Below are 17,770 nucleotides of genomic sequence, written 5' to 3' on the forward strand. Positions count from 1 at the left end.
GAAAACAGACCAGCAGCCCTGTTTCTATAAATACAACAGACGAAACTACAACAGTGCAGCTCCTTATTACGATATTATTAAAGAACTGCTACGGTGATAAACAGGTTTTTGTGAGAGAGGGGAATTCTAAAACCTTCTGCATAAACCGCACACACGGCTTAGCGAAATTGGTTGTGTAAATACAAAATCTTTCACAAGATGTATCAGCGTCAGTGTGTTGCAACGCAACAACAAAGGGAGGAAGAATGTCAAAATATTTGTTATTTTAGTACAAACAGCCTCTGGTCAGGATGGAGGGATAGAAACCTCTGTAGGGTCAAGTCAAGATTTATCTGCTCCATCATCTTTATCATTACACTGTGTTGTCTATCCCCCCCTCAGAGACTGACTGGGCAGTACCCCATAATGCATTTCTTCACTGTAAGTGGAGCAGAGATCTAAAAGCAGCCGAGAAAGCACAATGGGGCATATTGATGTCTACTGGAGTCGTCGGCTCACTGGATTTGGTGCCCTTGCACTTAGCAGACTTAATCAAACTTTCAACCAGCTACGCAGAACGTACTCTGACACGTGGGTATTTTCCACAGTTAACCAATTAAATCTGCAGCCTAGATTCATCATCCTGCTGCTGCTACTCAGGATCATCGCACAATGAATCAGCATAGTCTGCATAACATACTGGCACAGAGTGTCGCAAAGTGTTTACTAGCCATTCTATGGCTATGTATCAAAAGACATTCTGAATGGGCCCTGGCGAAAAGTAGGGAAGAGAGTTCCATTTGGGACATATCTGCACACACAGAAAAGTTGTGTAGTCCAGTGTTGAGTGGCATGCTTTTATGTAGCCCATGGCTGGCATGCTCTGCCTTCAAATCAGTGGATTTAGTTTGTATTGTTAGTCACATCACGAAGAGAGCAAATGAGAGAGAGAGCAGTGAGTTACGTGTACAGTTAAAATTAACATTTTGTGGCGGGTAGATTCCAAAATACCTTTTTATAAAGAAATGACACCCCACACATCATACAGATACCACACACACACACTACCCACCATACAGACACCACCCACACATACAGACACCCACTCCAGTGCTAGCACTTCACTCACATTTGTAAATAAAAATTGTGTAGTCTGGTGTGTGTGTGTGGGGTGTCTGCATTACAGACATCCCACACACACCATACAGACATCCCCACACACACACACACACCATACAGACATCCCACACACACACACACACACACACCATACAGACATCCCACACACACACACACACACACACCATACAGACATCCCACACACACACACACACACACACACACACACACCATACAGACATCCCACACACACACACACCATACAGACATCCCACACACACACACACACCATACAGACATCCCACACACACACACACACCATACAGACATCCCACACACACACACACCATACAGACATCCCACACACACACACACCATACAGACATCCCACACACACACACACCATACAGACATCCCACACACACACACACCATACAGACATCCCACACACACACACCATACAGACATCCCACACACACACACCATACAGACATCCCACACACACACACACCATACAGACATCCCACACACACACACCATACAGACATCCCACACACACACACCATACAGACATCCCACACACACACACCATACAGACATCCCACACATTTACAAATGTGAGTAAAATGCTAGCACTGTGGAGCCACACACCATACAGACACCCCCCCCACAGACACACCACACTATATAGATACCATACTATTTTTTATTATACAAATGAAATACTAGCACTGTGGAGCCCTGACCACACGCCAACGTGGCTGGTGAAATCTACCCGCAGCTGGCAGGTGTTAATTTTAGGCCCCGTTTGAATCTTGAGTGATGGCGACTATTAAGAACTCTGTTAGAAAAATTCCTGACATTCCCGTCCCACCCTTGGAGGAGGTACATGGTTGTACGCAGCAAGCACCAAGTAGAAGAAAACGGACTGGTGGAGGCAGACTACCTGAACATGTCCAATAAGAATCATCCGTTTTCCACTGCAAAGCGCATTGCTATGTTGTGCTCTAATGAATTCTCCCCATCGAGGGTATAGCTACCTGTGTTGAAGTCCAGCTTGGACACCTGCAGGGCATAGGCCTCGCACTCCTTCTTACTGAAGCTGAAGATGATAACCGGCTGGAAGTTCTTCTCCATGATCATCTTCACGATCTTGAACACGTTGGACGGCCCTAAAGGAAACACATAGTGAACAAAACAGGGGATTTTGGGTAACATTCCAGGAGTTTTGAAACCCAAATTTAGATGACACTAAGTCATCTGACAAAACTTTGCTCACATTAGTACTTGTGGTGAGCAGTATAGGCAGTTAGTCACACACCTCGTGTTCCTCCTTTGCGTCCCTTGGTGTCCCACTTGCCACCACCGCTGCTGCCCCCAGAGTCCCCTGTGTCTCTCAGCACCTGCATGGCCGTGTTGAAGTTGTCCTCTCTGAACTCTCCCTGGAGGAAACAAGAAACGATCAGACACACTGGATCAATAACCGACCCTAGAGTAGACACGATCAGACACTCTGGATCAATAACCGACCCTAGAGTAGACACGATCAGACACTCTGGATCAATAACCGACCCTAGAGTAGACACGATCAGACACTCTGGATCAATAACCGACCCTAGAGTAGACACGATCAGACACTCTGGATCAATAACCGACCCTAGAGTAGACACGATCAGACACTCTGGATCAATAACCGACCCTAGAGTAGACACGATCAGACACTCTGGATCAATAACCGACCCTAGAGTAGACACGATCAGACACTCTGTGCTTATTTCACATTCTATTACAAACTGACATATCTAACTTTTGACGCAGATCTGTCTTCTGTGGTGAAGGATAAAACTTTAATAGTTGTAAGTAATCTCGACAGTCAACATCCGGTCATTCCCAGAGGTGTGAATGGCTATGACTACGCTACTATTCCCAGAGGTGTGAATGGCTATCACTAAGCTACTATTCCCAGAGGTGTGAATGGCTATGACTACGCTACTATTCCCAGAGGTGTGAATGGCTATGACTACGCTACTATTCCCAGAGGTGTGAATGGCTATGACTACGCTACTATTCCCAGAGGTGTGAATGGCTATGACTACGCTACTATTCCCAGAGGTGTGAATGGCTATGACTACGCTGCTATTCCCAGAGGTGTGAATGGCTATGACTACGCTACTATTCCCAGAGGTGTGAATGGCTATGACTAAGCTACTATTCCCAGAGGTGTGAATGGCTATGACTAAGCTACTATTCCCAGAGGTGTGAATGGCTATGACTAAGCTACTATTCCCAGAGGTGTGAATGGCTATCACTAAGCTACTATTCCCAGATGTGTGAATGGCTATCACTAAGCTACTATTCCCAGAGGTGTGAATGGCTATCACTAAGCTACTATTCCCAGAGGTGTGAATGGCTATGACTACGCTGCTATTCCCAGAGGTGTGAATGGCTATGACTACGCTGCTATTCCCAGAGGTGTGAATGGCTATGACTACGCTGCTATTCCCAGAGGTGTGAATGGCTATCACTACGCTACTATTCCCAGAGGTGTGAATGGCTATGACTACGCTGCTATTCCCAGAGGTGTGAATGGCTATGACTACGCTGCTATTCCCAGAGGCGTGAATGGCTATGACTACGCTACTATTCCCAGAGGCGTGAATGGCTAGGCCTACGCTACTATTCCCAGAGGTGTGAATGGCTATGCCTACGCTACTATTCCCAGAAGTGTGAATGGCTATGCCTACGCTACTATTCCCAGAGGTGTGAATGGCTATGACTACGCTACTATTCCCAGAGGTGTGAATGGCTATGACTACGCTACTATTCCCAGAGGTGTGAATGGCTATGACTATGCTACTATTCCCAGAGGTGTGAATGGCTATGACTAAGCTACTATTCCCAGAGGTGTGAATGGCTATGACTCCGCTACTATTCCCAGAGGTGTGAATGGCTATGACTCCGCTACTATTCCCAGAGATGTGAATGGCTAATCACTAAGCGGCTACTTGTATGTTTAGCCAGGTACCTAACACCATGCTTCGTCATCCCACTGACAGACATTGTAAACCGAACCTAAATAATAGAGTGATTTTTGTGTGCTCTCATCACTGTAACCCATCTGGCCTGTTAGGACAACAGCGTGATGCAAGCAATGCTTAACACAGACCTCGCCCGAACCATGAAAAACAGCCCCAGACCATTATTCCTCCTTTACAGTTGGCACTATGCATTGGGGCAGGTAGCATTACTACCGTACTAACTTTAAGTATCAGCTGTCAGAGCAGCTTACCGATCATTGCACCTGTACACAGCCCACCCAACTACCTCGTCCCCATATTGTTATTTTGCTCCTTTGCACCCCAGTATCTCTACCTGCACATTCATCTTCTGCACATCTATCACTCCAGTGTTAATGCTAAATTGTCATTATTTCACCACAATGGCCTATGTATTGCCTTACCTCCATAATTTTACTACATTCGCATACACTGTATATATATTTTTCTATTGTGTTATTGACTGTACGTTTGTTTGTGTGTAACACTTGTTTGTATTGCACTGCTTTGCTTTATCTTGACCAGGTTGCAGTTGTAAATGAGAACTTGTTCTTAACTGGCCTACCTGGTTAAATAAAATAAAAAATATTCTCCTGGCATCCTCCAAACACAGATTAGCCTGTCGGATTGCCAGATGGTGAAGCGTGATTCATCACTCCAGACAATGAGTTTCCACTGCTCAAGATTCCAATGGCGCAGAGCTTTACACCAGTCCAGCCAACATTTGGCATTGCGCATGGTGATCTTAGGCTTATGTGCGGCTACTCGGCCATGGAAACCCATTTCATCAAGCTCCCAACTAACAGTTATTGTGCTAACATTGCTTCCAGAGGCGGGTTGGAACTTGGTAGTGAGCTTTGCAACTGAGGAATTATGATTTTTATGCGCTACACGCATCAGCGGTACCGTTCTGTGAGCTTGTGTGATCATCCACTTCACAACTGAGCCCTTGCTGCTCCTAAACATTTCCACTTTATCTTTATGGATACATCTATCAAATGACTGTACAAGGAAGTGAATTAAGTGTATTTCCACCATGACAGGGTGTGCATCATCTGTGTGCGAGTGTGAAAAGTAAATGCAGAAGGTAACATATTGTCACAGTCAAGACAAGAGGAAACCTCTGGTATTGTGGATGTCCTTACGTTCTCATCCACCACAAGGTGAAGTCCGTCGCCACCTGCTGGGAAGATGTAGTGCTGCAGGGGGGTGGGCCGAAAGTCAGTATACACCACGTGACAGGGCTGCATGGGGACAAGAGGAAGTCACCAGTAAAGTATTAGCATCTCATCACAATAACAATTTATTCACAGTTAAGTCGATTCAGTAAATTCTTTCCAAGTGTGTGCTCGGCCTTCGAAAGGGAACGGCCAGTGTTGCGGCCCAGTCCTTCTGCTGACCAAGGTTAGTCTGGCACTGGAGTGAGACTGAGCAGCCAGGGGGATGGCAGACCGGTCACTAGGCCGTGCAGAGGGGACCGGTCACTAGACCGTGCAGAGGGGGCCGGTCACTAGACCGTGCAGAGGGGACCGGTCTTTAAAAGTAATAGGATATGTGGTGGACACCTCTGGAGGCACAAGATGTGGAACATCCATCAACAGCCTGCGCTTCTTATAGGAACCAAGGGTTAAGTCAAGTAAGTGACCAAGTTAATGAAATAAAACCCACCTGTTTGTGGAGGTGGCAGATCCACTCAGCAAACTGCTTTGCGTTGGGGATAGTGGCGGACAGGAAGACATAGTGGACATTGTCAGGAAGCAGGATGATGGTCTCCTCCCAGACCACACCACGCTCTGCATCCCTCATGTAATGGATCTCATCAAAGATGACCCAGGCCACCTCTCTCATGACCTCTGACCCTCGGTACAACATGCTCCTCAGAATCTGAAACAATAAGAAGAAGTTAACTGTATTGTCCAATGTATACACAAATGCCCTTCTGGTCCTTCTGTAGCTCAGTTGGTAGAGCATGGCGCTTGTAACGCCAGGGTAGTGGGTTCGATCCCCGGGACCACCCATACGTAGAATGTATGCACACATGACTGTAAGTCGCTTTGGATAAAAGCGTCTGCTAAATGGCATATATACTATACTATATATATACTAAATGAGTCTTCCATTTTATCCTTATCCCTCCAAAATACAGAATGGAGCAGAGCAGACAGATGAGAGCAGGGGACGGAGGTCGGAACGGGGGTCGGCGCCAAGGGCAATATCAAGTTGAGCAGACAGAGTGGAGAGTTGATAATGTGATGATAATCGAATGATAACGGAAAGCTCTGATGTTGTACCTCAGTCGTCATGACAAGGCAGGAGGCAGTGGGGTTGATGGTGACATCACCGGTCATCAAGCCAACATCTTGGAACTCTTCGTACATCTCTCTGTACTTCTGGTTACTCAGGGCCTTGATGGGGCTGGTGAAGATTACCCTCTGCTTCCCTCTCAGGGCTAGAGCTATGGCATACCTGGAGGAGAGGTAGACGTGGGTTTGGGAAAGTGTTTAAGAAACTGCCTAGATACACTAATCTTGCCTTTGAGGTCCTAAGTACAGGTACTGATTTTTACCTGGGACATCAGGTGAGTGGAATCTCAAGCCAATCATTGACATGAATCAATTAACTAATTTACAGCCAAAATAACACACACTCGCTGTGTCAAACTCACTCTGCACAGACAGTCTTTCCTGCAGAGGTGTGGGCAGACACAAGCACTGACTGGTTGTTGTCTATACACAGAATGGCCTCACGTTGGAAGGGATCCAGAATGAAGGGGTACTCCTGCAAAACAGACCAGAAAGACATTAGCGGGAACAGAAATGGGTGGACTGGAGTCACATGACAAAGCAATGTTTAAGGCCCTGATTTTCAGACGGTGCTTTCACCATATCCACGCAACAGAGATTAACAATTACACTACCTTGGCTGCTTTCCCCACACGAGGCTTAAGCTGTGTGTACTCCTCATTGGCTGGCAGAGCCACCTGTTCAGGTAAGGAAAACAGAAATGTCAGTAGGGGGAAGCCGGTTAATATATTGGACTATACCCAGGTTTCCTAAATTAATATTTTAAAATATATATTTTGTTAATATTTCAAAAGATCTGTGAAAGCTCTTACCTCGTGATTGCATCCTTCCACTGTCTCAACCGGCTCCACCTTCACTTTGGGCATGCAGTCTGCAAGACTGGGGATGGCCATTTCATATTCATTAGCATTCAATTCGTTAACCAACCATGAGTAGAATTCACACATCACTCTAATTTGCGTATCATATAGCCATGCGTCTACACTAACAGGGAATCATAACACTTGACATAATTACAAATCTAGGCAGTCGGTAGAGATGAAAGAGTGCACTGAAATTGCAGTGGGCCGGACTCAAACCCATGCTGCAGCTATATCTGATCTTAAGGCAGCAAATCTAGCATTGTTCAAAGTCACGTCATCTTACTTGATCTCCTCTGTAGAGAGAGTCTCCAGCTTGGCCTTTTTCCCGAACACCACCTCATCTGTCCCGTCGTTGTCTGCTTCCCTCTTGGTCTTGGCAGCAGGGGGCTCGTTCGTTCCGCCTTTATCATTATTACTGGTTGCTTTCCTGAAAAGTGAGAATAAATCAGTAATTCCGTCAATTACATCTTCCATTGATTAGATACACTACACGACCAAATGTATGTGGATACCTGCTCGTCGAACAACTCACTCCAAAATCATGGGCATTAATCTGGATTTGTTACCCCTTTTGCAGCGATAACAGCCTCCACTCTTCTAGATGTTGGAACACTGACGCGGGGACTTGCTTCCATTCAGCCACAAGAGCATTAGTGAGGTTGGGCATTGATGTTGGGCGATTAAGGCCTGGCTCGCAGTCGGCTTTCCAATTCATCCCAAAGTTGATTGATGGGGTTGAGGTTAGGGCCCTGTGCAAGCCAGTCTAGTTATTTCACACCGATCTTGACAAACCATTTCTGTATGGACCTCATTTGTGCAAGGCGGCATTGTCATGCTGAAACAGGAAAGGGCCTTCCCAAAACTGTTGTCACAAAGATGGAAGCACAGAATTGTCTAGAATGTCATTGTATGCTGAAGCTTTACGATTTCCCGTTACTGGAACTAAGGGGTCTAGCCCAAACCATTATTCCTCCTCCACCTAACTTTACAGTTGGCACTATGCATTGGTGCAGGTAGCATTCTCCTGGCATCCGCCAAAGCGAGATTCGGCCGTCGGACTGCCAGATGGTGAAGCGTGATCCACTCTAGACAACTCCTTTCCAGTGCTCCAGTGTCCAATGGCGGCGAGCTTTACACCACTCTAGCTGACGCTTGGCTTCATGACTAATGTTCAAACAGTATCACGGTTCTGGTCTAATGCTTCTAAAAATGTTAGGCATAACCATGTTCATGGAGCTCTAGGGCTTGTGTGCTGCTCCTCGGCTATGGAAACCCATTTCATGAAGCTGATGTTGCTTCAGGAGGCAGCTTGGAACTCGGTAGTGAGCGTTGCAACCGAGGCCAGACAGTTGTTACGCGCTTCAGCACTCCCGTTCTGTGAACTTGCGTGGCCTACCACTTTGCGGCTGAGCCGTAACGGTTCCAAGGCATTTCCAGCACTTACAAAAAAAAAGGCAGCTTTAGTAGAGCAGAAACTTTACATACTGACTTGTTGGAAAGGTGGCATACTAGGCCAGTGCCACGCTGAAAGTCACTGAGCTCTGTGTGCTCTATTTTATACACCTGTCAACAATGGGTGTGACCGAAAATGCCAAATCCACTCATTTGAAGGGGTGTCCACATAAATATATATTTACTACTGCCCCATATCTTAGCAGGTTATTATTTCACAGCAATATCTGGCTGATCTTCCAAAGTGTGGTCCCTTGAGGGTCAAAGTTCAAACTGAATGAGTGGAACATCTGTACAGAATAGCATATTGGGAAAGATTACACCTGAGACAGAAGTGCCTCCCGGTTACATTACAGTCAATTAACGAAGCAGGCCAGACCCAGCAGCTATCAGATTGGGGCATTGGAGATAAACCCCGTTAAGCAGACCGGAACTGACCATTTATTTCAAAAGTAAACGGCTCGAGTAAAACAGCGTCATTTATCTACCATCTTTAATACCAGCCATATTGTAAGCGATGCGTAGTATCTACGTGTCTAAATGTTAACACAGCGTCGGGATTGTAAATGTAGTTCGAGGCAGTCGTGGACGAAGTTAATGTCTGAGGACTGTAGGGAGAAGGCAGAATGCTGCCTTGTTTGATAGTTACCTTCCGACTATACTATATCTAAAATCATTAACACTAAATATTTAAACGAATAAAATGTGGCCAAATGTTCATATCATCAGCTAACTGATAAGCACACAGTCTCACAACCAAGAGTCTGGGATTAAACAAACCGGTGTAAATGTAACGTTAGGCATTGTGTTGTAAACTTAGTAGCTAGCCGTCGTTAGCATTGTCTAGCCAGCAATGCGAGATGTTGTTTGCGAGTGTTCTTATTTGATAGTTGTCTGTGTCATTACTTTATTAATTTAAAATAACTTTCTAACCGAATGAAAACCCATAACTAACATACCCCTTTTCAGGTATTGGTGGTTTCTTTTTAGTTGAAGATGTTTGTTCTTCATCGAACACGCTGAACAAATCGTCTCCAAAGGCGTCCGCCATGATTGCAAGATGAAAGCACACAAATCCCACAATGCAACAATATTACTTCCGCTACGGAAACCGGAAACTACCAATTCATAACTTGCGAAAAATATTTTAAACGCGTTTTATTATTTGGCAAACTAGCCACAGCATTATTATGAATATAGAAAACATGCTCGACTCCACTCTTGAATAGTCAATCGTTTAAACTGACTATATACTAGTTTAGTACAGCGGTGTTATAACGTGTTATTATAACGTGACAAACAGATTGCGTTGGAAGTGCTTGTGTCTTTTCACCGGTGCCTGCAAGGTGTAGCTGTTTGCTAACTAGCTAACGTTACTAGCTATCTATCTGTTTTTAGAGTAGCCAAACAACCGTTATATTTTAAGAAACACATTAAATTATCTGTTGGCAGATGTTTTTCAATTTATTAGACCTGTAGGTCAACAGATCGCAGTTTCTGAATGGGTGGAAAGAAGAAGAAATCAGCCGCTGTCCCTACAGTCCAACCGGCAGCAGCAGGCAACAATGTTCCTGCTGCTGGAAACGGCGTGGCTGACCCTGCTACTACTGGGAAAAAGCAGAAGCCAACTCCTGCTAAAGCTGCTGTGAAAGATATCAAGCCAAAAGGTATGTCACTCATATAAAGCAATTTCTCAGAAGGCTGTGGCTGTTGTTATGAGTCAGAAACCCCTGGTGGGTAATGATAGCCTGTAATACCTCAATGTTGGATGGCATATGGCAGGCATAATTAAACCATCTGTGTGAGTCTGACACTTTCATTGACTCGTTTGACAGGTCCAAAGACCTACAGCCTCACAAACACAGCACAAGTGGACACAGGAGGAGTCACTGACAAGTCTATACTCAAAGTAAGTGTGCAGAATAGACTGATGTTTAACCCTGTTATTAGCCTACTACTTTATAAACACGTTCTGAAATGTTTTACTTCTGTGACAGGTTGTCATTCAAACAGACTTGGAGAAGAAGATCATCAAACTGATCAATGATTTCAGGCAAGAGAATGGAGACAAAGGACCGATATCAGGAAGACTCACCAACAAGAAACTGCTGGTAAAGAACATCATGTGTCACAGTAACAAACAATCCTTTATTCACATGTCTGTCATATGTATTTTGTTAATATATTCTAATGTCATATGCTTTGTGTTACACTGTCATGATGTAGCCTGTGATTGTGTCATACAGGATCTCTACTTAGCTCTGCAGAAGTTCAAGTTTAAGACGGAGCACATTGAGGAAGCCATGAAAAGCAGTGTGTTGTATGGAGGAGACCTGCACTCTGCCCTCGACTGGCTTTGCCTGAACCTAAAAGATGGTACTTATACTTTGATTTTCAAATTGTCTGTTTTTTTTAACCTCTTATCGCAGTAAACTTCTTCACTGATCCTCTGACTGACTCGTTTACTCTAGCTTTCTTTCATTCCCTCCTCTCCTCCAGAGGAACTGCCAGCAGGTTTCAGTCAGAGGATGCAGGAAGAGAACCATGAGACCAAGCCAAAGTTCCAGCCTGCACCCCAAGCACCCGAACCTGAGTCTCCCAAAGAGCCGAAGAAAGAGCCTGCAAAGGTGGGGAAAATATAGCCTTGATCCACCCTTTCCTATTGTGTTGCTTAGAGTATGCGGAGCAAATGTGACATTTACAGTCTGGCAACGTAAGATTATGGGAAACATTTTCTACACATTCTGAGTCTGTGAGTCAATGAATGATCAGTCATCTCCATGGTGATCTCCATGTTGACAGGTGCCTGTGAAGGATGAGGGAGCCAGTGTGAAGGAGTGGATCCTTAGATACGCAGAGCAGTCCAGTGAGGAGAGCAGCGAAGAAGAGGAGGAGCAGAGTGGGAAGAAAACACGGAACCCAGAACTGGATGAGAAGTTTGATCCGGTAAGCTGAACTCAGCAATCTTGTCACACATTCACCTGTTACACTGATATGTACTGTATAAATGGTGACAATCTAAGCTGGTCTTACTTCTCTCATAGCCTGGGTGCAACTCTGTTTCTGCACTCTTGCCAACACATTATGGAATGTTTAGCATGACAATTCCATAAGGAGTTAGCAAGAGAGCAGAAACAGACTGGCACCCAGGCTACTTTTCTGAAAGTTCTAGACACCGTAACTACTGGGCACTACTTGATGGGTAGTACTGTTTCCCTTCACTCTGGTTATGTCATGTGATGTTGTGTAGAACGACAGGTACCTGGTGCTCACTGCACAACTGTACGATGCCAAGGAGATGGCTGCTACAGCCAAGGCCAAGAAGGACAAAGGAGGACAGAGGACTGCACAGGACAGAATCAGAGTCATACAGCAAGGTCTGTCTGGGTCCTCCATTGTCAACTGAACACTCACATTATCTATATCGGGGACGGGCAACTTTGAACGGGGATGGGTGCCACAGAAAATCGGAACTCATCATGAGGGGCCTCAGTGGCAAGTCGGTCTCCGTACCCACATCCATAACCACACATACAGTCAGAGCCGGCCCTAAGCAAAATGTTGTTGCCCCCCCCCCAACAACAGAAACATTTTTCCATTTTAAAGCACGTTTGCTCCAATTCTACACATTTAGCCATGGGGCAGAAAGAAGATGTTGTTATTTTATAACTAATTTAATGTAATACTACTAATTTTGCCATGGGGCGTGGAGAAAAATGTGAAGTTTTACAGCTACTTTCCTGCACTTGTACACATTTTTCCATAGAGTGGAAAGAAATGTTAGCAGTTTTTAATATGATATCTGAGTCAGAGTGATTAACAAAATCAATGGGGGACCGCCCAGTCGGTAATTCAACCATGATTACTACAAGTTTAGATAACTTACCAATCTAAAACCATTTTTAATTGAGTGACTGTCAGTAACCACGTTTCCATCCAACTATTTGATTACCTGACGCGTGAATAAAGTAACGACCGGGCTGATGGAAACATGAAATGCCGGTACAGTTTTATAAATGGCGACAGACTATTTGTTCGTTTGACATGGTGGGATCTTTTTGTGTCTGTAAAATTAATTATGCAAGAAATGGCAGTAGAAACACCTTTATGATGTAATAACAATAACCATCATATGGAAGTAAACTTGGAGTCACACGATGATATGCTGTGTGGTCCTCCCACTACGACTCAGGAATGCATGCAGTTTTTTAGACTACAGATTAAATAAATTATGAACTTCACAGGGGGGTGATAGTGCAAGGTGATGAGCTTGATGCTCCTTTCCAATAAATATTGAGGGTCTTACTCTGTTGACATCAATGCTTGGCCGCCATTTGACAAATACAAATAAATATCTCTTATCTATAATAATCTCATAATGCAGGTAGCCTACCCGCACTGTATCTGCCAGCTGTTGGTTAGAGCACATCTGCCAAGACCAGATTAGGCATATTTACTATTACTAACAGTTTTGTGACAAAACCATCAGCAGAGTTGAAAATGCGATGGAAGCCCATTGGAATCTAATGGCAAAAGTACATTTTTATGTGCACTACATCATCATGCACAGCCTTTTATCCACAAAAGGTTTAATTGAAACACATCCCTGGTGGGAAAGTGCTCATATTGTTTTATACAAATCTTTGAATATTTGCATGAAAATCTGTTGCAAACTGGATGGAAACCTAGCTACTGACTGACATAGAAAGAGGAACTGCTGATGCACAACCCATTTTTGAAATTGCACTTTGTGTATTCTACTATTCTAACTCTCAACAGTAAGCTGAAACCCTGGACTGAGTTCCTAAAAATATATATATACAGTACCAGTCCTATGATACTGTAAATATTTGATGTTTTGGTATTTGGAAATGTATCCGTGGGCCTACATAATGGGGGCCGCTGCCAGTTGCCCACCCCTGATATGCATACATTCTTTCAAACTATTTACAATAACATATTCACCAATGTTCACTGTCAACTGCGTTTATTTTCAAAAAACTTAGTGTGAATATTTGTATGAACATAAAAACAGTCAAGACATAAACTGAACATGTCAGGATGAGCCTGCAAGGAAGGGTACCACATGAGGGAGGAGGATGTCTTCCCTGTAACGCACAGCGTTGAGATTGCCTACAATAACAACCGGCTCAGTCCGATGATGCTGTGACATACCTCCCCAGACCATGACGGACCCTCCACCTCCAAATCGATAACACTCCAGAGTACAGTCGTGGCCAAAAGTTTTGAGAATGACACAAATATTAATTTTCACAAAGTCTGCTGCCTCAGTTTGTATAATGGCAATTTGCATATTCTCCAGAATGTTATGAAGAGTGATAAGATGAATTGCAATTAATTGCAAAGTCCCCCTTTGCCATGCAAATGAACTGAATCCCCCCCCAAAACATTTCCACTGCATTTCAGCCTTGCCACAGAAGGACCAGCTGACATGTCAGTGATTCTCTCGTTAACACAGGTGTGAGTGTTGACGAGGACAAGGCTGGAGATCACTCTGTCATGCTGATTGAGTTCGAATAACAGACTGGAAGCTTCAAAAGGAGGGTGGTGCTTGGAATTGTTTCTTGTTCTTCCTCTGTCAACCATGGTTACCTGCAAGGAAACACGTGCCATCATCATTGCTTTGCACAAAAAGGGCTTCACAGGCAAGGATATTGCTGCCAGTAAGATGGCACCTAAATCAACCATTTATCGGATCATCAAGAACTTTAAGGAGAGCGATTCAATTGTTGTGAAGAAGGATTCAGAGCGCCCAAGAAAGTCCAGCAAGCACCAGGACCGTCTCCTATAGTTGATTCAGCTGTGGGATCGGGGCACCACCAGTATAGAGCTTGCTCAGGAATGGCAGCAGGCAGGTGTGACTGCATCTGCACGCACAGTGAGGCAAAGACTTTTGGAGGATGGCCTGGTGTCAAGAAGGGCAGCAAAGAAGCCACTTCTCTCCAGGAAAAACATCAGGGACAGACTGATATTCTGCAAAAGGTACAGGTATTGGACTGCTGAGGACTGGGGTAAAGTCATTTTCTCTGATGAATCCCCTTTCCGATTGTTTGGGGCATTCGGAAAAAAGCTTGTCCGGAGAAGACAAGGTGAGTGCTACCATCAGTCCTGTGTCATGCCAACAGTAAAGCATCCTGAGACCATTTGTGTGTGGGGTTACTTCTCAGGCAAGGGAGTGGGCTCACTCACAATTTTGCCTAAGAACACAGCCATGAATAAAGAACACACCTCTGAGATCAACTTCTTCCAACCATCCAGGAAAAGTTTGGGGACGAACAATGCCTTTTCCAGTATGATGGAGCACCTTGCCATAAGGCAAAAGTGATGACTAAGTGGCTTGGGGAACAAAACATCGATATATTGGGTCCATGGCCAGGAAACTCCCCAGACCTTAATCCCATTGAGAACTTGTGGTCAATCCTCAAGAGGCGGGTGGACAATCAAAAATCCACAAACTCCAAGCATTGATTATGCAAGAATGGGCTGCCATCAGTCAGGATGTGGCCCAGAAGTTAATTGACAGCATACCAGGGTGGATTGCAGAGGTCTTGAGAAAGAAGGGTCAACACTGCAAATATTGACTCTTGCATCAACTTAATGTAATTGTCAATAAAAGCCTTTGACACTTATGAAATGCTTGTAATTATACTTCAGTATTCCAAGTAACATCTGACAAAAATATCTAATATTCTAAAGAAATTCATATTTTTTGTCGTTCTCAACTTTTGGTTACGACTGTACAGGCCTCGGTGTAACGCTCATTCCTTCGATGATCAACGCGAATCTGGCTATCACCCCTGGTGAGACAACTGCGACTCGTCAGTGAAGAGCACTTTTTGCCAGTCCTGTCTGGTCCAGCGACGGGTTTGTGCCCATAGGCAACGTTGTTGCCGGGGATGTCTTGTTAGGACCTGCCTTACAACAGGCCTACAAGCCCTCAGTCCAGCCTCTCTCAGCCTATTGTGGACAGTCTGAGCACTGATGGAGGGATTGTGCATTCCTGGTGTAATTTGGGCAGTTGTTGTTGCCATCCTGTACCTGTTAATTGTTTATGGTTCTTTGAACAAGCATGGGAAACAGTGTTTAAACCTTTTACAATGAAGATCTGTGAAGTTATTTTGATTTTTACGAATTATCTTTGAAAGACAGGGTCCTGAAAAAGGGACATTTCTTTTTTTGTTGGGTTTATATAGGTTTTATTTTCACACCACATATTAATGGTTATGTTTCTATTGACATTTTAGAGATGAAGCCACTAGAATCCCATCCTATGTTCAACACAATGATAAAAGTTGTAGACACGCCCAAAATCGAGGAGAAGAAACCACCTGCTCCAACTGAGGGCAAGGAAGAACTGGCATTCGGCCTGTTTGAACAAGCTGAAAAGGAAACGCCCCCTCCCGCAGAGAAAAGTAAGTATGGATTGACCAAATATCTTTGTTTGATCAATCTGAGGGGAGGACCGCAGGGAAGGAGCAAATGGAATGGCATCAAACACATGGAAACCATGTGTTTGATGTTGGTGATACCATTCCACTTATTCCGCTCCAGCCATTACCAGGAGTCCATCCTCCCCAATTCAGGCACCACCAGCCTCCTGTGGTGTCAACTAAGTATATGATGCACTATATCTGTACTTATTCAAAACAATAGTGCATGGCAGTCGTATATGAGTGTTCAAATGCATACTAAGTTGTGTAGTAAAATCCTACACATTACAGTATAACTGACTGTGGGACTGAGGTTTCGTATTAAAACATCATATTTATTTCTGTCTCCTTAGCAGCGAAAAATAATGAGCCTAAAGACATCCGTAACTTTGACTACACGGCTCGCAGCTGGACCGGCAAGTCCCCCAAACAGTTCCTGATTGACTGGGTCAGGAAGAACCTCCCTAAGAGCCCTGCTCCCTCCTTCCAGAAGGTTGCTGCTGGGAGATACTGGAAGTGCAGGTGAGTGATTGGATCCAATCTCAGGACCTCTGGCATGTTGTTAAAGTAGTCCGCAGGCTTGTGGTCAATGCCATTTCATTCAGTCAACTGCTTTTTCAATGAGTTTTCGTTGAGTTGGAATTTCAGTATATTTTACTGAATTAGCTGCATTAAAATGAAATTTACCTTAACATTGATAGTCAGAGAAGCTGCACATCTGTTTTCTGCAATCTGTTATCCTCCAGGGATAGTGTTTGGAAGATGGACAGTTTTAGCCGGGCTGACATGGTCGACAGCCAGGGAGAGCTGACACACTGGTCTGGACAGGAGTCTGTTTTAAATGGAGAATTCACACACAACCACATAAACAACCACACACAGCCCTTGAGCGCCACCCCCTAACCCTGATACAGCCACACACAGCCCGTGAGCGCCACCCCCTAACCCTGATACAACCACACACAGCCCTTGAGCGCCACCCCCTAACCCTGATACAACCACACACAGCCCCTGAGCACCACCCCCTAACCCTGATACAACCACACACAGCCCCTGAGCGCCACCCCCTAACCCTGATACAGCCACACACATGTTACAGGTCTGCAACGTCAAGGAGCCTTTCCAAGTGGTGAAGACTTGGAGTTTGGTGTCAGCCAGACTTAGACAGTGTATGATGTGTTATAAGTTTTGTCTCGCAGTAAGACTGGTATTGTTTCTCCTAGGGTTCGTGTTCAGAGACTGGATGATGTTTTGGAGGTTTGTCCCAATATTCTCACTGAGGACGGCATGCAGGCTCAGCACCTGGGTGCAACACTGGCCATCTACAACCTATGTAAAGGACAGGTGAGTTCATACTGTATGTAACCTCAACTAGGGTCAGGGCTGTTTCTGATGCTGTTTTACATTCCAATAACTGTAACCTGTGTCTCTGTCTGTCTCTCTCTCTCTGTCTGTGTGTGTCTCTCACGCTCTCTCTCTTTATTTCTCTGTCTGTCTCTCTCTTGCTCTCTCTGTCTGTCTGTCTCTCTCTGTCTGCCTTTCTATCT

At 44.7% G+C, this 17,770-nt stretch overlaps 2 protein-coding genes and 1 non-coding gene across 3 annotated transcripts in view; 1 reads left to right on the forward strand and 2 right to left on the reverse strand.

The window, feature by feature from the left end:
* LOC123999249 (exosome RNA helicase MTR4-like) overlaps positions 1-9,841 on the reverse strand; it is a 49,325-nt gene extending 39,484 nt beyond the window's left edge. The window contains exons 1-10 of the mRNA XM_046304818.1: positions 9,732-9,841; positions 7,604-7,747; positions 7,270-7,336; positions 7,072-7,134; positions 6,820-6,932; positions 6,446-6,620; positions 5,823-6,038; positions 5,300-5,398; positions 2,420-2,540; positions 2,139-2,270 (exon numbers count right to left, since the gene is read on the reverse strand). Of these exons, the coding sequence (XP_046160774.1) occupies positions 2,139-2,270; positions 2,420-2,540; positions 5,300-5,398; positions 5,823-6,038; positions 6,446-6,620; positions 6,820-6,932; positions 7,072-7,134; positions 7,270-7,336; positions 7,604-7,747; positions 9,732-9,823 (1,222 nt within the window). The 5' untranslated portion in view covers positions 9,824-9,841. The remainder of the gene's footprint in view (positions 1-2,138; positions 2,271-2,419; positions 2,541-5,299; positions 5,399-5,822; positions 6,039-6,445; positions 6,621-6,819; positions 6,933-7,071; positions 7,135-7,269; positions 7,337-7,603; positions 7,748-9,731) is intronic.
* LOC124000963 lies at positions 5,496-5,625 on the reverse strand. The gene has a single exon (XR_006832725.1). It is a non-coding gene; the product is annotated as a small nucleolar RNA SNORA35 (small nucleolar RNA).
* A 48-nt stretch (positions 9,842-9,889) lies between the features above and the next one.
* Positions 9,890-17,770, forward strand: part of dhx29 (DEAH (Asp-Glu-Ala-His) box polypeptide 29) — a 28,699-nt gene continuing 20,818 nt past the window's right edge. Inside the window, exons 1-10 of the mRNA XM_046307100.1 lie at positions 9,890-10,439; positions 10,608-10,681; positions 10,770-10,883; positions 11,019-11,148; positions 11,272-11,399; positions 11,575-11,718; positions 12,023-12,149; positions 16,038-16,205; positions 16,577-16,745; positions 17,447-17,567. Of these exons, the coding sequence (XP_046163056.1) occupies positions 10,274-10,439; positions 10,608-10,681; positions 10,770-10,883; positions 11,019-11,148; positions 11,272-11,399; positions 11,575-11,718; positions 12,023-12,149; positions 16,038-16,205; positions 16,577-16,745; positions 17,447-17,567 (1,341 nt within the window). The 5' untranslated portion in view covers positions 9,890-10,273. The remainder of the gene's footprint in view (positions 10,440-10,607; positions 10,682-10,769; positions 10,884-11,018; positions 11,149-11,271; positions 11,400-11,574; positions 11,719-12,022; positions 12,150-16,037; positions 16,206-16,576; positions 16,746-17,446; positions 17,568-17,770) is intronic.

This window comes from Oncorhynchus gorbuscha, linkage group LG16, assembly GCF_021184085.1.
Source record: "Oncorhynchus gorbuscha isolate QuinsamMale2020 ecotype Even-year linkage group LG16, OgorEven_v1.0, whole genome shotgun sequence".
In the NCBI taxonomy this organism is placed as follows: Eukaryota; Metazoa; Chordata; class Actinopteri; order Salmoniformes; family Salmonidae; genus Oncorhynchus; species Oncorhynchus gorbuscha.